The sequence below is a fragment of the Antechinus flavipes genome, chromosome 2 (genome assembly GCF_016432865.1).
Source record: "Antechinus flavipes isolate AdamAnt ecotype Samford, QLD, Australia chromosome 2, AdamAnt_v2, whole genome shotgun sequence".
NCBI lineage: Eukaryota > Metazoa > Chordata > Mammalia > Dasyuromorphia > Dasyuridae > Antechinus > Antechinus flavipes.
Window position 1 is genome coordinate 231,679,118 of NC_067399.1, and position 19,421 is coordinate 231,698,538.

The 19,421-nt window shown below is 33.5% G+C and overlaps 1 protein-coding gene across 2 annotated transcripts in view; it reads right to left on the reverse strand.

The window, feature by feature from the left end:
- Nucleotides 1-19,421, reverse strand: part of STK4 (serine/threonine kinase 4) — a 115,310-nt gene that overhangs the window by 55,845 nt on the left and 40,044 nt on the right. Inside the window, exon 10 of one of the 2 annotated variants that reach the window (XM_051976485.1) lies at nucleotides 12,489-13,495. The exons of the other annotated variant lie outside the window; for it this stretch is intronic. Coding sequence (XP_051832445.1) covers nucleotides 13,461-13,495 — 35 coding nt within the window. The 3' untranslated portion in view covers nucleotides 12,489-13,460. Of the gene's footprint in view, nucleotides 1-12,488; nucleotides 13,496-19,421 lie in introns of those variants that run through there. 2 annotated transcript variants of the gene reach the window in all.

The following is a 19,421-nucleotide window of genomic DNA, read 5'->3' on the forward strand; positions in this document are numbered from 1 at the left end:
ATTCAGAAGGTATAAATAACCCGGGAAGAAAAACAAAAATGCAAGCAGTTTATATTCATTTCCCAGTGTTCTTTCTTTGGATGTAGCTGCTTCTGTCCATCCTTGATCAATTGAAATTGAATTAGATCTCTTTATCGAAGAGATCCACTTCCATCAGAATACATCTCATACAGTATCATTGTTGAGGTATATAATGATCTCCTGGTCCTGCTCATTAGCATCAGTTCATGTAAGTCTCGCCAGTCCTCTCTGTATTCATCCTGCTGGTCATTTCTTACAGAACAATAATATTCCATAACGTTCATATACCACAATTTACTCAACTATTCTCCAATTGATGGGCATCCATTCATTTTCCAGCTTCTAGCCACTACAAACAGGGCTGCCACAAACATTTTGGCACATACAGGTCCCTTTCCCTTCTTTAGTATCTCTTTGGGGTTTATAAGCCCAGTAGTAGCACTGATGGATCAAAGGGTATGCAGTTTGATAACTTTTTGAGCATAGTTCCAAATTAAGAGCTTATATTCTAACAAGAGTATTAAGATGAGCTACAAATTATGGAGAAATGTCCAGGCAAGGGCACTGGGATAATAGTGTGGAAACCTACAGTCTTAGTCCCTGACTTGTTTTGAGCAAACTTGGTCTCACTTTAGACTCATCTATAAAACAGTCTAGCAATGCTTAATTCAGAGTTGTTGTGATAATCAAATTAGATAACATACACAAATCATTTTGTAGCCAGAAAGTATTATATACATGACATTTTTTAATTCATTGTTCAATTTCTGTCCATATCACATTGAAACAGTGAGATCATTCACTTCCATATTTGAATTTTTCTTTTGCTTGGAAATTTCCCTTTTCTGTGACATTTAAAGATTAATGTTTTTGGCCTTGGAAATGCCAGTTGCCCTTTTTATCTTTTTATGCCAAAAGGCCACAGAAGAAAACTTATATCCAAAATGTCTGATTTAATTTTCTATTTGTTTACTTGTGCACATACTTCAGAAATTTAGAAAATGCTTGATATATTTATTAGCAATGAAAATCTCTTAAATTGGTGAACCCTTTCTTCCCCCAAAAAAAAGTTTTGCTAAGGAATTATATATTTAGTCAAAGCAACATTAAAATTAGATTCAAAAACATACTTAAGGAAGTGAGATGCTGGTCTTCACTATATGAATTTAATTCTCATATAAAATATGAGGTATACCCTAATGGCACAGAAAGCCATCTGATAAAGTAGAGAGAGAAAAAGACTTGAGGATCGAAGACTTTATTTAGAGTCCAGGCTCTGTCACTAATTCAATTTGTGACCTTGAGCAAGTAACTCTCTGAGTCTTTGTTTTCTCAACTATAAAATGAAGAGCTTAGATTATATGATAGCTGAGTTCCCTTCTATTTTTGATATTTAATAATTCAATGGCCTAGCATTCAAGGATTCTGTGACCTGGCAATAACTTTGAAAAATAAAATTGTGCTTCAGATACCACTAATCTTGCAAGGTAGTTGGTGTTCCCTGAGGATTGTGATATATGATCTCCACTAATCTAGAATAAATCACCAATTAGGTCTCTGTAATCACAAACTGAAGGGAAGGCCAGAATAGAGGGGAAAATGCTGCAAAAGTAAATTAACATATCAGTCTCAGAGGTGTCTCTTACTCAACTTTTAAAAAACAGAACAAAATGGTAATAAAACCTGCCTCAGCTCCAAATAACAAAATAGATTCTATACAAGAAAGCTCTAAAAATATAGTCTATAACTTAAGCTGGTTCTTCAAGAATGACAATTGGGAGAAGGGGACAGGGAGAGAGAAATGTCACAGTAATGTGAAACACACTCAAATCATGATTGCTTTTTATTTATAAAGGATCTTGTGCCTATGACATATTACCTGATTCCAACCTCAAAACATCCCTTTGAGATTGGAAGTTCAAGAACTATCTCTCCATTTTATAGATATGGAAAGAGGTTCAGGAATGAAAAGTGATTTGCTTATGATTACAGAACTATCAAGAGATTTGACTTCAAGCCTAGGTCTCCTAGCTTTAAATAGGAACCTTTTTACTATTTCAGGAGAACAACTTTTTCCCCTGCCATCTCTCATAGCGCTTTCTTTTATACCTCTCTATGTCATTTTGGGGGGTATGTTATAGCTATCTGGTTATGAATCTTATCTTGCTATTAGACTTTAAGCAAAGTACAAAGCTTTGCACAAAGCAAACAAGAGATAGCTTGTTGAGATGAATTGAAATATTGCATCATAGAATACTGAGAGGCAGAATGCATTTGAATCCTAGTTCTGATACCAGCCATGTGACTCAGGTAACACACTTCACATCTCTGAGGCGTAATTTCCTCATTAATAAAATATACTTAACCTAATAGGTTTCCTGTGAGAAAGGGACATTGTAAATCTTAAAATAACATAAAAATCCAAGTTGCTATAATAATTCTGATGAGAAAAGAAAGGAGAAGGGGTAGAAAGGGACACAGGCCTAAAGATGCATAGAAGACTCATTAGCAAACATGGTTTTTAAAAGACCACACTGGATATGAAAGCAAAGGCAGGTAACTTCGAAAGAAGATTGAAATTAAGAACAAATCAAACAATGATAAAGAATATTTATTAGAACAAGAGTGTCAAAAATGGGCTAGTACCATTTATCTGAGAGAACAGAACAATGGTAATGGACAAAGGAGAAGAGGCAGAACTCAGCTTTTACTGTTTTTCTTCTCTATTCTAAGTTAATCTTTGGGAATCTCTGGGTAAGATTGAACAAAAGACTGAACAAAAATAATCAAGGTGGAGTTTAACTGAAGCATACTAGTTTTTACTTAATTCCTTATTTTAATTTTGTATAAATCTTAACATTTCAAGTGTTTCCATAAACAACATATTATTATATTCTGCTTTTTAATCCATTCCATCCTTTTCCATTTTGATAGGTAAATTAATTCCATTCGTATTCTGTTATGTATTTTTCTCTATTCTCTTATAGTTTTTCCTCTCTACTACCTGCTCTATTTATAGAAAGTGGTGAAAAAAGAAATATACAAAGTAACAACATTATACTTGATGAAAGTTGCTTCTGTTCAACTGTTGTTTCTTTCTTCCATTACTCCCTCCCTCCATGTCTCTTCCATTCCTTCCTTTTTATGATCTGAGTTCCTGGTTTAGATCCTTTCCTGCCCACCTTTTTCTTCCCCCCATCTTCTCTCTCCCCAGATATTCCTATATATAATATATATATATATATATATTCTGTATTCCTTTGATCAGTGCTGATAAAAGTGAAGTCTGAGTGTCTACCCTTTTCTTCTTGTTTGTAGTCTTCTACTATTGATACATCCTAACTATGTGAAATACCATCTTCCTTCCCCACTGCATTTATATCACTGCAGGCCATCTGTCTTATTTAATTCTTCTTATGACCCCTGATAACTTTTGGGCTTTGAGGAGAACACTTCTATTATGACTCTCGTTTAGAATGTAGCCACTTCATCCTTGTTTCTCCCCTCCAGTTTCTTTGTATGTTTCTCTTGATTTCTGTGTTTATATTTCAAAGATTCTAAGCTATGGTCTTTATAATGCTTACAAGTTTTCTATTTCATTAAAGATCCATTTTTTCTCCCATAGATTATAGAAAGTTTTGGTGGGTAATTTATCCTGGATTGTAAACCTCTATCTTCTGCATTTCAGAAAATCTTATTCCAAGATCCCTATTCTTTTACAGTGGAATTTGGTAAATTTGATGTGATCCTGTCTGGTTCCTTTGTACTTGAATTCTTTTCCTGTGGAAGATTTCAGCATGTTTTCCTTTGACCTAGCATGTTTTCCTTTGACCTAGAAGTTTTGAATTTCAATTATGGCATTACTCAAAATTTTAAATTTTGCGGTTTCTTTCATGAATAACCAGCAAATTCTTTCTATTGCAATTAGTTCTATTAACTCAATATATATGTTCCCAAAATCATCACATTGTGCAAAATCTTGCAGTAAAAAACACAGGGCTTATGGGAATTATAGGGCTAGAAGTATAACACTCAAAACTTCATTAGTAACCAAAAAAGCTAAGAACTTTAAAAAAATGGTAGCATAGTTTTCATATGTTAAATGGTGAAGAAATACAGAAATACTACAATAAATAGTGACAGCATGTAAGGCTTCCAGATGCTGTTCAGCTTGTACTTCAGTCCCCATGATGGTAGTCCATGGCTAAGGTCAAGAAAACTATGGGAGAGTGGCAGTCCAAGATTTGTGGGTATGTATCAGACCTCTTCTACTCAAGGCTCTTTCTATACTAGAATATATACAATAACATACTTTACCCCAAAAAAAGACCTGAAATAAAATTTGCAGTTGGAAATAGGAGATGGAAAGAATGCAGCTTATGAGTTAGTGTGAAGTGGTATCATTTTCTGTGTTATCACTATTGCTTGTAGCCAAAACCACCTCATTTGCATTATTCTCAAATTGTTCACTATATATCAATGGTATTAGAATAAATTCATGTTTTCAAAACAAGCATCACAGCAGAATTGATTGTCACTTTACCTTTTAGTTCTAATGGATCTGGGCAGCTTTTTTTTTTCCTCACAATGTCTTGAAATATGATGTCACATGTTTCTTTATTTGGTCATTACTTTCAAGTAATCCAAGTCATTTAAAAAAAATTAAACAATTTTCATCCCCTACCCAGTTGACTTTGTTTTACTATTTCTTGTTTTAAAGAATCATGGCCTTTTGTTTAGTCCAGTCAATTTTTCAAATACTTGAGCAAGGTTTTTTTTTTTTTTTTTTTTAACTTTTTAAACTAAATTCTTAATTCTCCTTCTAAGTGTTTCTTTCAAAACTCATTTTTCTTCCAATGTGAGGTTTCTATAGATGTTTTGGAATCAATCATCCTCTTCTTCTAGATTTGTGTCTTAGGTATTCCTGTCACCATAAGCTTTTTATGCTGGGAGAATGTTTTTATTTATTAATTCTTTCAGCCTTACTTACTGAATTAGGCATTTGTGTTAGGGGCAAGTTCAGTGCACTTCTTGAGAAATGCCTGGATCTTGCTTGGTTTTGTTTTGTATTCCCTTAAGTTCTGATTCTGCTTTCTCTGGGAACTGGATGATGCATTCTTCACAAATTTAAGGGACAACTCAAGATAGGAATCTGAAGTAGATCTAAAATAGACCATTTGGAGTATCCAAAGTGCTTTTATAGAGGTTTGATTGTTGCTTTCCTTTGTCTGTTTCCATTGCTGCTTCTGCCCTGGTTTGGATTTGAGCAACACAACTGTCGATTCATGCTTGGTTGCAATTCCAATAGACTGCTGCTGATTCAAACTCTTTCAGCTAGGGAAAAGTCTCTTTGGGTTCAGAACAATGGAACTAACCTTCTGTAGCACTCTAAGCTTAAAATTCCTACCTTGCTTAGTCACACACCTTAAACTGTGATAGCCATACTAAGGAAATTTAAGACAAAACCATAGTGAGTCATTTAAGTATGAGATTCTACTCCAGGGCTGGAGCCACACAGCTTCTGCTCACTTTCAGATCCTGTTCCTTTTGTAGCACCATAATCTTAGGTATTTAACTTTTTTTTGTCATAGTTACTCCTAAACACAAGACCCCTTCTCAATTCACACTATAACTGTGACCCAGCTCTGGGGTATGAGTGACAAAGATGCCATGTGGTTTCTATTTCTGCTTCCTGCACAATGTCAATCCTGTACTTTGTGGATCTAGGACATCATCTTGCCCTATAGCTTAACAGACCCCAATTCAGTTCTAAGGGTAAAAAGCTCTGTACTGCCCTCAATGTCTACAGACTTCTTTCCGTTTCTTCTGACAGATAGATTGGAAAAATGACTTAGTATGATATTGTCTTGAATTTCCTTATCATAACTTGATTTGTTTCTCTCTTTAAATCTTTGCTGGAATAGTTGTGGAAATCCATTGGGCTACTCAGTATCTCCTAGTTTGCTATCTTTTATGGTCCCTTTAAAAATGGTCAACATAGGAGCAGCTAGATGGAACAGTGGATAGAGCACTGGCCCTGGAACTAGGAGGACCTGAGTTCAAATCTGACCTCGGACACTTAATACTTCTTAGCTGTGTGATCCTGGGCAAGTCACTTAATCCTAGTTTCCTCTCAAACAAACCAAAAAAGGTTAACATGTCAGGAAGAGAATATAAAGTCAAAAAACAGTAAGAAGGGTACTTAAATTCTGTAATAACTGCAAATCACCAGGTCTAGATAGATTATATCCCAAGGTAATCAACAAACTTAGAGATGTCACTTCTGAGATTAGCAGAACAAGAAAAGTGAAGCAGGAGTAGAGAGAGGTGAATATCCCAATTTTCCAAAGGAAGGGAAGAAGATAAATTCCTCTTTGAAATATATATCAATAAAGTTTTTTTCCTTAAGTAGTTCCATAATGAATTACTAAAAGGATGACCTGTGATTATGTTGAAAGGGAAAGAGTTAAAATTAAGAATGAAAAGATTTTTAAGCACCAAACATTAAATTCATTAAAAAAAAAAAAAAAAAAAGAGTCTGGCTCATTTCCTTTACTGATAGGTTTACAAAACTATCAGGTCAGGAAATGTATCTATTTGTTGTATTATATTAGATATAAATATAGAAAGGGAGGAAAGGGGGGAGAGAAAGAGAAAGAGAGAGAATATTCAGATGCCAGTAAGGCACACTGCAAATTTTCTAATCATATTTTTGGGGTAAGATGGAAGGATATGGGCTAGATGAGAGCAATAAAATTAATTCATAATTATTTAAATATCCAAAAACAATAAATTTATTATTTTATTTATGTTTAAAGCTAAAGGAAGATTTCTATTGGAATTCCCTAGAGGGAATTGGCCTTGTACTGTTCAACATTTTTACCAGTGACTTGGGTAAATGCATAGAAGGAACTCATAAAAATTTGCAGATAGTAAAAAGCTAGGAGGACCAGGGTAATATGCTACTTAACAGAAGCAGTAACCAAAATAATTCTTAACAAGTTAGACCAATGAGCCACAACTACATAATACAGTATCCTCCTCCCTTACCTCTTCATCCTACTGCTATATTACCCTGCTATACTATACCCAGTCTTAGAATACTTCCATCATTTATTGTTTTGGTGTCTATTCATACTTTGCTGAATGGAGCTGGGAAAAAACTCAAAACTTTGCTGATTGGGTCCCCTATAACTTTGCTACGTAATTTCAACTGGGTCCTCTCTGCAAAGTGGTAATCCTTTTACACCTCCCTAATCAAATCTGCGAAGCAGTTAGGTAGCACAATGGATATAGTGCTGGGTTTAGTACAATTCCAGTCTCAGAAACTTCCTACAGTGTGTGACCTTGGGCAAGTCACCCTTGTCACTGGAGAAATAAATGACAACCCACTCCAGTATCTTTGCCAAGAAAACCCCATGGATAGAGGTTCAGAGGGTCACGAAGAGTTGGATATAACTGAAAACAATTCAACAATAACAATCAATATCCCTCTTACCCCAGAAGTTTTCCAAATATTTTCATCCTTCTTGAGCATCCTATGGATCTCTCTCCCTCCATCCATTGGAAATACTGAAAATTTGTATGCCCCCAGACTGAGTTGTGAAAATAAAAGAATTAAAAAGACAGAAGTTCAGATCAGACATTCCCACCAGAACCTCATACTAACAAAAAGTCCAAAGGCAAGAAGTAGACTAGAAAAATAAGCAAAAAAAAACAAGAACAAAACCACTGTAGTGAGAGAGAAGCTAAAGACACAAAGATGACAATGATTTGAAAATAACTACAAGCAAAGCCGGAGGAAAAACCAAACACAGACCCAACAAGACCTTTTGGAGGAGTTAAAAAGTGTAAAAATAAAGCGAGAAAAAAACTAAAAAACAAAACAAAACAAAACAAAGAGTGGTAGAGGAGAAAATGGGGAAAATGAAGGACATGACAAAAGAATTAGTAGCTTTTTTTTTTTTTAAGTATAAAACATTACTAAAGAAATTATAGTGATTAGAATTGACTGAGTGAAATTTAAATGACTCCCTAGGACTTCAAGAAATAATAAAGAAAAGTCATAAGATTAAAAAAAGTAAGAAAATGTGAACTATTTCATTTCTCAAACTGCTCAGATATCTTAGAACCAGAGGGCAAGGTAGAAATTGAAAGAATTCATCAGTCACCTCCTGAAAAAACTACAATGAAAAAAATGCAACACAAAAAAACATTGATGTCATTTAGTGACTCTGGCCAAGGTTTACCAATGAAACAAATATGAATAAGGCACTCTGGTTTATGTAGCTCCTTTCCACTTTTGCAGCAACAATGTCAGAGTAACTGAAAAGCAGAGGATGCTTAAATTCACAAGCGTTAGATTTATCACAATTATTAACTCAGCTTCAAATGTGACATCCTTGTCTAATGACCAAATTATTAGAGGAGCTGAATTGTTAATAACCTTGACATTTTTGCTAAAAAAAAAAAAGTTAAAAATAAATGAAAGGTTAACTTAGAGATTCTCCATGAGAAGCAAAGAGATTGGTTTCATTGTGTATCCAAAGAAAACAAAAAACATTTCATTTTATGTTGCAGTGTTCATGTTAAATATTTGTCCCCCAAAAGACTACCATGAAAATAATTTCAGTTTATGTACCAATATTTCTTGCAATACAGAAGCAGAAAAGATTTTACCCCCTCCCCCCAAAAAAATGACAAAAGAATTGGAAAGTGCTGATCATGTCAAGCACCAATTAATATGATAAAAATGATATAAATTATATATTGTAATGAACAAATGTGACAGATTTGCTGATTTGGAACTCATTCCTGAATCAACCACACAGTTATATCATTAAACAGTTCAAAACTAAGAGAATAAAAATGAAAAAAAGGTAAAGCATTCAATTAAGATAACTCCAATGTGATCTATTTTAAAAAGTTATTGATTTCAAAAATAGGAAAAGCAAAGAGAAAAAGATAGTCAGCAAACATAACAATTGCACAAAGAAGCTAACTGATAGAAAACAGCTGCCATAGAAAATATAAAAAGAATCAAAAAAAAAAATCACCATAGTCAACAAAAAACTGATTTTAGAATATGAATTTATTTTGAATGTTCTACAGAAAAGGATGATGGTGGATCATGTCCCCTCATAAAATAAGAAACAAGAGAAGGAAAAATAAAGACAAAGAATACTTGGGCAGGAAATCAACTAACCAAAGTTATCTCCAAGATAAGGATGAAACCAGAAGATAGACAACAACCAGATAAATGATGGAAGAGATCTAAAAGATAATTATATTACAAAATAGTGGAGCCATAACATATGAACTCTCATGTCACAGTCCTGAAGGTACTTTTTGAAAAACTAGACATGCCAAAAAAGAAAACAAAGACAGAAAGAGAAGTCGGTATAAACCAAGTATATACAGAGAAGACCTGTGCAACAAAATTTTTAGGACCTTGAAAGATTCCAGGTATTTGAAGGAGAGGAAGACAGCAAAGGCAAGCCAAAAAATCTCAGACCTTGTTTATTATTAAGAGAGGATAATCAAGATAATATTAACAACTGATCTATGCATTTATCATTTCTACTTTGTAAAATTATGATGACAATAATATCTGCACACAACAAGAATTTCCTTGACTGGGATAGTAGAAGGAAACAGGCAGGCTTCCACAAATAATATTTCAGTAGCCCACATCCTTCCATTTATACGACTGTGATTAATCAAATGAGATAAGACATGTAAAGTACTTAGCAAAATATAAATGTTAGCCATGATGACGACTGAAAGATGTAGAAAAAACAAGTACCAATATGTTTTCTGAATATGTAGAAATCTGATTCTCCAGTAGACAAAGGATATGAACAGAAAGTTTTCAAAAAAATAAATGCAAGTGATCAACAACCACATAAAAATGTTCCAAAATACAAATAATAAAAGATGCAAGTGATCAACAACATAAAAATGTTCCAAATTACAAATAATAAAATATGTGCAAATTAAAACAATTCTGAGATTTCATCTCAAACTCATCAGATCAGCAAAGATGATGAAAGAGAAAAATAGTAATTGTTGGAAAAGAGAAAAGAAGCATTCATATACTGATGGGTAGGTGAATTGGTTCAAAGATTTTAGAAAGCAATTTGGAACTATGTCCAGAAAGTCACTGAACTGTACATACCATCTGACATAGTGATACCATTACTAGACAGAAGCAAAAACCTCATAATCACAAAAATAACTGTAGCAGCATTTTTGTATTTGCAAAGAACTGAAGAGGTATGACCTCACCCCTATCAGATTGGCTAAGATGATAGAAAAGGAAAATGACAAATGTAAGAGAAGAGATGGGAAAATAATAGGAATATCAACACACTGCTGTTGGAATTGTGAAACAGTCCAATCATTTTGGAGGACAATTTAGAACTATGCCCAGAGGGCTATAAAATTATGCATACCTTTTGACCCAGCAATACCACTAGGAGGTCTATACCACAAAGAGATCAAAGGAAAAAGGAAAAGAACCCATTTGTACAAAAATATTTATAGAAGTTCTTTTTGTAGGAGCAAAGAATTGGAAACTGTGGGGTTGCCCATCAATTTGGTTGAACAAATTATAGTATATTGATTGATTGAATACTATTGTACTACATAAGAAATGAAGAAAGGGATGGTTTCAAAAAGAATCTGGTGTGATTTGTAGAAACTAATGCAAAATGAAATAAGTTGAAATGTGGAGAATACTGTCTACAGGAATTGCAATACTGTAATGATGTGACTGTGAGAGACTTATGTTATCCAACTCCAGATAGAGAAAAGATGTACTCTAAAAGATGGACTTTAAGTACCAAATGAAGCACTCTTTTCTTCTTTCTTTATTTTTCCTGCTGAGGCTCACTCACAAGATGGCTAATGTGGAAATATGTTTTTCATAAATTCATACATATAAAGAGCACCATTCTTGCCTTCTCGATGAACAGGGGAGGAAGTGGTGGGAGGGAGAGAATTTAGAACTAAAAATAATGATAATTTTTAAAAAGGAAACTAGGGATTCTAAAATAACTGAATAAACAAACTAAACCCTCCCCCAAAAAACTGGAAATAAAGTAGATACTTATTAACTGAGGAATGGTTGCATAAGTTATGATATATAAATATAATAGAATATTAATTTCTATTCCATAATGAATGACCAATATGTCAGATTCAGTGAAAACTGGGGAGAAATGCATGAACTGATTAAGAAGGAAATTAACAGAAATATGAGAATTTACATGATGAGCACAACATAAAGGAATATAACTTTGAAAAGCTTCAGAATTCTGATCAATGCAATGACTAGTTGTGACTTAAGACTCTTCGCAAAGAGGTGATGGACTAAAGATACAGAATAAGACCCACATTTACAGACATGATCAATGTGATAATTTGTTTTGCTTAACTCTTGCTATAGTGAGTCAAAGAAGCCAGAGAAAGCTGTCTGTACTAGGTGCATCTTTCCCCTCTGTCATAAGTCACTTCTAAACCCTCTTCAATCTGCTTTCAAACTTCACCATTATAGTGAAATTGATCTTTTCAAAATTATTAACGATCTCTTAATTGCCAATTCTCTTGACCTTCTTTAAATATTTATCTTTCTTGACTTCTCTAAAACATTTGATATTACTTATCACTTTTTCCTGAAGACTCTTTTCCTCTTTAGACTGAATGACTCCCTAGATAACAAAGAAATAGGAGAACGCATGGAGTTGATGTGCAGGTGACAGTAATAGAAAAAAAAAAAAAAGAAAGAAAAATGTGTATGAATGAAACATTTAAAAATACACAGAACCGAAAAAAATTTCAGAAAGAAAAATGAAAATTCACTTTCTACCAAGAGATGCCATTGCTAGGAATAAACCCCAAAAGAAATCACTGACAAAAATAAAGGCTCCATAAAAAACCAAAACATTTATAGCAGCACTTCTGTGGTAGCAAAAAAACTAGAAATAAATTATGTGCCCAGCAATTGGGGAATGACTAAACTAATTGTGGAACATGAATGTAAAGGGACATCATTGGAAAGCATGCAAAGACTTACATAAACTGATGCAAAGTAAACTTTTAAACTAATCCAAGAAAATAATATATCCAATAATTATAACAATATAAGTGAAAAGAACTACCATAAAGCGATTGAAAATAAATGCTGCAAAACTACAAACAAAAGGCATTACCCCTAAAATAAGTTATTAAGAGACACTTTTTCCATCCATGTGTAGAGATGGGAGATCCACAGATATAGAGCATGGAATATAAAGTAAGATTGTTTTTGAAGTATTGAGTGGTTCTGCTGAATTTAAAAAAATTTTTACCTTCTTTTTCTTTAAGAAAAAATTCTTTGTTAAAGGACGACTCCCTGTGATAGGAATGGGCACAGGGAAATTTAAATGACATAAAAACAAAAGCTAGCAGTAAAAAAAATGTTTTTTTAAATGTACACTTTATTTAAAAAAAAAAAACAACCCTACAAAACTTAACATGACTTGATGCTAAGTGAAGTGAGCACAACCAAGAGAGCATTGTATGTAATAACAACAAAATTATGTGATGATCAACTGTGATGTAAGATTTAGCTCTTTTCAGCCATGAGATTATTCAAGGCAACTCCAATTCTAAAAGTGCCATGCACATCCAGAGAAGAGAACTATGGAGACTGAATATGGATCAAAGCATGGTATTTTCACCTTTTTTTATTGTGGTGGTGGTTTGTCTGCTTGTATTTTTTGTGTGCAGCATGATGAATATCGAATTATGTTTAGAAGAATTGCATATGTTTAACCTAGATAAAAGAGTGCCTGTTTTCTTAGGGAAGGGGAAAAAGTGAGGGAAAAGGAAAAAAATTTGGAACATAAGATTTTTCAAAGTTGAATGTTGAAAACTATCTTTTCATGTATTTGGAAAAAAATAAATCCTATTAATTAAAAAAATCCTACATAATAGTTGAGTTTCATTCTGAGTTTTTTTGGTATATTAAAATGCTTATATTTTTTCTTAATGTTTATTAAGATATATTTTTTAAAAGAAAGCATCTGATTTAGTAAATCAAAATCCAGCCTAGCTAAAATCAAATAGCAATGCTCTGTATATAATAAAATTCTATATATGTTCCTATTTGCAAATTCTACTCTGCTGATTATACAAAAATCTGAAAAATTAATAAGAATACTAAAGGATCTCCTAAGATTCAGAATTATTCCAAAGTTTCACCCACTACCTAAGAAAAACCAAATGAATAAAGAACATTGTTCTACTTTGGAGACTGAATGTGGATCAAAGCATAGCATTTTCACTTTTTTCAATGTTGTTGACTTGTTTTTCTTCTCTCTCTCTTTTTTTTCTTTTTTACTTCTGGGCCCAGAGGTAAACAATGAAATGGAGCTAGCTGCCTTGCCTCTCAGAAACTACAAAAGTTCTTCAAATGGTCCCAAGCTTCTTTCTGAAACAAAGACCCATTTTTAAAAAAATACTTAGTCTTCCAGTAATGTTTTTATGGCTATGAATTCTGACACAATTATTTAAAGTATCTAAAGCATAAAAGTTGAATTTCACCCAAAAAGCAATGAATAGGCTGCAAATACTATCAATAAGAAGTTATGATAAAGAAATAGGATAAAGGATGTCAAAGAAATGTACCATCAAAAAAAAAAAAAAAAAAAAAGAGCAGATCACATGGTAACAGCAAGAAACAATCAAAAGAAAGACTTCATGTTCCACTAATGTGGAATACTGCTCCAAGACATGGAGAAAACTTAAGGAAGGCCCCAACTCCTTGGGTAGACCCTCTAGGATGAACTTAAGGAAGGAGATAGACCAGAGTTTCTAAAGATGTGCAGTAATGAATAGAGTAAAATCTGTGTTATCTGAGAAATACTAACATCATTCAGATCACAGATCCACTGGAGTGGAATACTGACAAATTAAAGCATGTCCAAAGGAAGACAAGTGATCTAGAAGCTATGCCCATAAAGAATCCATAAAAGCAATTTGAACTACTTAGCATAAATTTAAAAAAAAAAAAGCCTTAGTCTTAGAATTGAAAGTTAGTACAACAAAGCTACATGTGTTCACTGTGTTCAAGTATTCAAAGGACTATCATATCAGAAGGATTAAATTTTTTCTGCTTAGACTTGAGAGCTAAATGTAATAGATACAAGTTACAAAAAGGCACACTTTGGCTTAACGTAAAGAAAAATTTCCTAATAACTATGAGCTATCTCAGAATGAAAATTATAAATTTCTTTTCAGTAGAGATCTTCGAGTATAGACTAGATGACCATTTGTTACAGAAGAGATTTCCATTCAGGTAGCAACTGAACTTCTGACTAACTTCTGACTTCTGAGGCTAATTTCAGATAAAACTCAGTGATAATTGATTCAACATATACTACTGAAAATTTATCTATTAAAATATAACCACAGTATACAGCAAGAGCTAATTTATCCAAATCAGGGGCAAGAACTCTGCAATGTATAGAATTCTTGTCCCAACGTTTTGTTGCTTAAGGGTACTTTGCTAGACCTGCCAGAGCCACCATCAGGTTGAATGTTAAGAGCTGAAAATGAAAACTTCCCAATGACCACATCTTTTTTTTTTTTTCTAAGCCAGTTCCACTGAACTAGTTGATCTTGTGCTCTGAACAAGGACTTATCACTACTGACATAAAGAGAAAGTCATTTCAAAGAGTTAAAATCAATTACCCCTCAAGAAGTTGATTGGTGCCTATAGCATTTGTTTGCAAGGTATAGCAACTTCTTTACTATGCCCCAGAGAAAGGAGGCGTTAAGGAAAAAAAAAAAAAAAAACTAAAATCAATTTATGTTATAGAGAAGATGGAATGAATAAAGTACTCTGTTTTTAAAACAGTCATATAAAGCTACCATTTGGAGAAAAAGTAAGTTTCAATATGTCGGTTCATTCCAATGAATGGACTCTGTTCCTTTGCAACCTTGCATTACACTGTTTTGGAAAAGAGTCTCAAAGGACAGTTCTCCAAGCCAATAGATGGACTAAAATGATGAGCAGCTGTGGCATCTGGTTATTTTTATTTGGGAAAAACATGGAAAAAAAAATTTTCACTTTTTGCCTACTGTTTGCTTTTGCTTATGGATTAATATGCCCTACAATCCAAACTGAGAGCTGCTATGGCAGGACAATTTCTCTGAAGCACTCATTTGCCATCCCTTAAATTTCAAGCATTTTTATTTCTTACATACCTGTCCCTGTCTTACCATTTCCCACTGCTACCACCCTCACTCGAATTATTAGAATAACTGAGTCTCTTTGTCTTGAGTTAGTCCATTTTCTACAAACCATCCTTAACATCACTGTTAAAAATTATCTTCTCAAAGCCCAGCTCTGATTATGACAATTCCCTGATCAAAACATCTTCACTATCTTCCCATTGCTTATAGGATGAAATTCAGAATCCTTACTTTGGCACTAAAAGATGGTGACATATCTTCACTTCAACATTTAAGTACTTAGAATCTATAAGGCACATTATGCTAGATATTGGCAAAAATGTAGATAAAACAGTCCTTCCTGTTTGGTTCCAACCCACCTTTCCAAATATATCTTAGGATATTTTCCTATTCTAATGTATCACCTAGCCAGATTGGCCTACTTATCATCCTGGCATATGTCTCATTTCCTACCTCTTTGCCCTAGCTGTATGATCCGAGGCAAAACACTTAATATCTGTTTCAGTTTCCTAAAATGGGGATAAAAATGGCACCTGTCTCTCAAAGTTGTAATGAGAATTAAAGGAGATAATATTTGTAAAAGTGTTTTGCAAATTTTAAAGTGCTACCTAAATGTGAGCTATAACTGTAAGTAGCAACAGGATAGAGACAATGTCTTACTCCTTTTCATATCTTCACAGCGCCATATACATGGGTAGCATTTTGTAGAGTTAGTTCTACATAGAGTCTGTTCATGGAGTAAGTCTCCTGTTTTAAAACTTCATTTTCCCCCCTCAATTTTTCATGCAGTATAGAAATCAGGGCTCTAAAATACAACAAACTTCTACCATTTTAACAGAAGATATCTCTGTGAATTAATCTTTTGAGTTTTAAAAATATAGCCCATTTTTTATTTTTCATCCTAGGCAAATCCTCAACAGAAAAAACTTTATTAGAGAGTTATATGCACTCTCCTACCTCAAAAGACTACATCTTGATGTGGAATTTTAAAAAAAAAATAAGAACTGCTATGCATAGTCATGAATATTCAAAAAATGTCAGAGCTGGAAAGATCCTTGGAACATGAAATGCTAGAACTAAAAAAGAACTTAAAAACTGAGTTTAGGCATTCAGTTTTAGAAATGAGGAAAATAAAGCATGAAGAGGGAAATTAACTTTCTCCAGATGACACACTATGTTAGCAGTAGAAATACAAGTAGAACAGGACTCCTGACTTTCAGGCCAGTGCTCTCTTTGAAAGCTCTGACAAGCCACCAAAAATATTCCCTCTTGTTTCTATAAATAAACCACAAGTTTTGTATAAAATTACAGGTTTTTCTGGACAGTCAAGGTTAGAATGACTTTAAAAAATTGAAGTGGAGACCTTAGAATACCTATTCTATACTTGATTACTAAGCAAAAGTTCTTTGACTTTTCCCAATGCTTATAAAACAGAAAAAATTATATTTCATAGAGTCACTATGACTATGGGAATGTCTGAGCTGAATCTAGATGTTACTCTCAAAAACAAGAGAGAATCATTCTATCTCATTCTTTAAAATCTTTACAATTCATTCCTGGACTAAATAATAAACTAATGGACTCATAACATGGACTAGATCAAAGGTGTCAAACTCTTGGCCCATTGAATGTAGCCAAAAGACACTAAAATGTAAATGAGAAATATTTAATAAAAAAAAATAAAAATACAATTTAACATAGACAATGTTAATTTCTGGCTAGAATTTCTAAGTCAATCTTTAAACCCTAGGGAATCATTTCTTGCTGACTAAACCATATGCTATTTAAGGTCCTTTCCAGCTCTAATATGATATGATTCTATACTTCTTTTGTATCCTAATGTACTTAAAATTCAAGAAATATTTACTGATTCATATTAAATGATGCAGGAATGTGTTAGATAATATTCAGATGTGCTGCATCTAAGAGACCTCAGAAATATTGATAAAAGAATTTTCTCTTCTAGATAGAAAGATCTAGCTTCTCAATTCCCTTCATATTGACACCAAGTTACTCTTCCTTGTGTCATCCATCTACATAAACTACCAAATCTATATATATCCACTCTCATGAACTTAATCTCACATCTCCAAAAGCTTATTGGACATTTTAATGGCTATCCCACAAACCTTTCAAATTCAACATGTCCAAAACCAAACCCCTTTTCCAAACTGCCCTATTTCAGGTGAAAGCATTACAATCCTTGTAAAAACCCAGATTTCACAACCTGAGAGTCATTCTCAACTCCTCATCCTCCTGAACCCATATATGCATTAAGTTGCTATGTCTTATCAATTCTTTCTCTACAATATATACAGCATCCCTCTTCTCCCCATTCATCCCCATAATCATCACTCAGTGTCCAGGCTGGAGTGCTGGATCCTGAAGTCAGAAGATCTTCGTTCAAATCCTGCCTCAGAGCCCATCTGTGTGACCCCAGACTAGTCACAACCTCCTCTCTCACTCTCAGCTTCCTAATCTACAAAATGTGGGTGATAATAACATCTCCTACCTCACAGCTGTTACAAGGATCAAGTGAGATAATATGTAAAAGCTCTTTGCAAATCTTAAAGCTCTCTATTCTATTATCTTACAGAAATTATTGCAGCATCCTTCTGGCTGGTTTCATCTCAAGCTTCCCCTTCTTCACTACATCCCTCACACTCCTAAACTGGTACTTCTAAAGCACAGATCAGTCACCTATTCAATAAACTCCAGTGACTCCATTTTATCTCTAGCATTAAATACAAACTCTCCTATTTGGCATTTAAAGCCCCAAATTCCAACCTTGCTTTCCAGTCTTACACATTGCTTCCCTTCAGGTATTCTTTGAGGCAGTCAAACTGACCTTCCTCCTGTTCCTTAAACATAAATCTTTTTTTCTGTCTTTATGCTTATACACAGGTTGTTCCCCCCATGCCTGGAATGTACTTCCTTCTTACTTAAGACTACTCAGTAATTCTTGTTTCTTTCAATGGTCAACTCAAATAATCAAAAAAAGTGGCATGAAGCCTTTACTGACTCCCTAGCTCTGTTAGTACTTTCCCCATCCTTCAGCAAATTGCTACTTAATTTTGTATATTTTGTATTTAATATTATGTGCACGTGTTGTCTCTTTAGATAGAATCGGAAGCTCTTTGAAGGCAGGCACTATTTCACTCTTTTGTTTTTATGGAACAGTGACTAGTATATAGCACATACTTAATATCAGCTGATTGATTCATCATGCATAGATCTGTTCATTTAATATAAGACCAGCATTTATTAAGAAGCATCTGCTATATAAAAGGATTTGATAAAAGATAGTAAAGTTCAGATAAGACAAACAAGATACTATTTAAATAAGATAAGAACCCTCTTCCAAATCCCTCTTTTATTGCTCCCATTATGTAGCCAATAAAGTCCTAGCTTCTAGATTTGGCTTTCCAGGCCATGTCATTACCATCTCATCTCGAATTACTTTCCTCAACATGTACTGTGTGCCAGTAAAATCATATTTGTCATTCTTTGTACAAAGTCTGCATTCATGCCTTTGTTCACATAGCCATTCCCTATGCCTGGAATAATTCACTAATGCTTCATCTCCCCATCTCCAACTTTTAAAATATTACTCCCCCTTTGAAAACAGACTCTTTTTTTTTTGTAATTGCTCTAAAGTTCAGACTGCTGTGTAACAGTTTAGGTCAACAGTTCTCAAAGTATGATCTGGGACCCTCTTTCAATAGGTCTATAAGGACAAAATTATTTTCATAATTAATACGAAGATGTTCACAATAATATTAAGATACTTTTCCAATCACAAAATGTGTGAGGTCTTATTTTCTTCATATACTTTAGTCAGAACAACATATTAAAATAGATTAAATCAGAAATAGAGAAGAGGGGCCAGCTATTTTCTATTAAAGACATTAAAGAAATTTGTAAAAATATGTAAAACAAAGTCACCCTTCTTGCTAATAGTTTTTTGAAAATGGTTTTTAATGTGCTATTTATATTAACATGTAATGAGTTTATTATTATTTTAAAATAAATGTGTATTTTAAAATGTTATCAGTTTTAATTTTTAATATGGTAAATATATCAATAGCTACTATTCATATAAGCAAAAGCTCTTTGGGATTCTCAATAAATTTTTAACAGTAAAAGAGACCAAAAAGTCT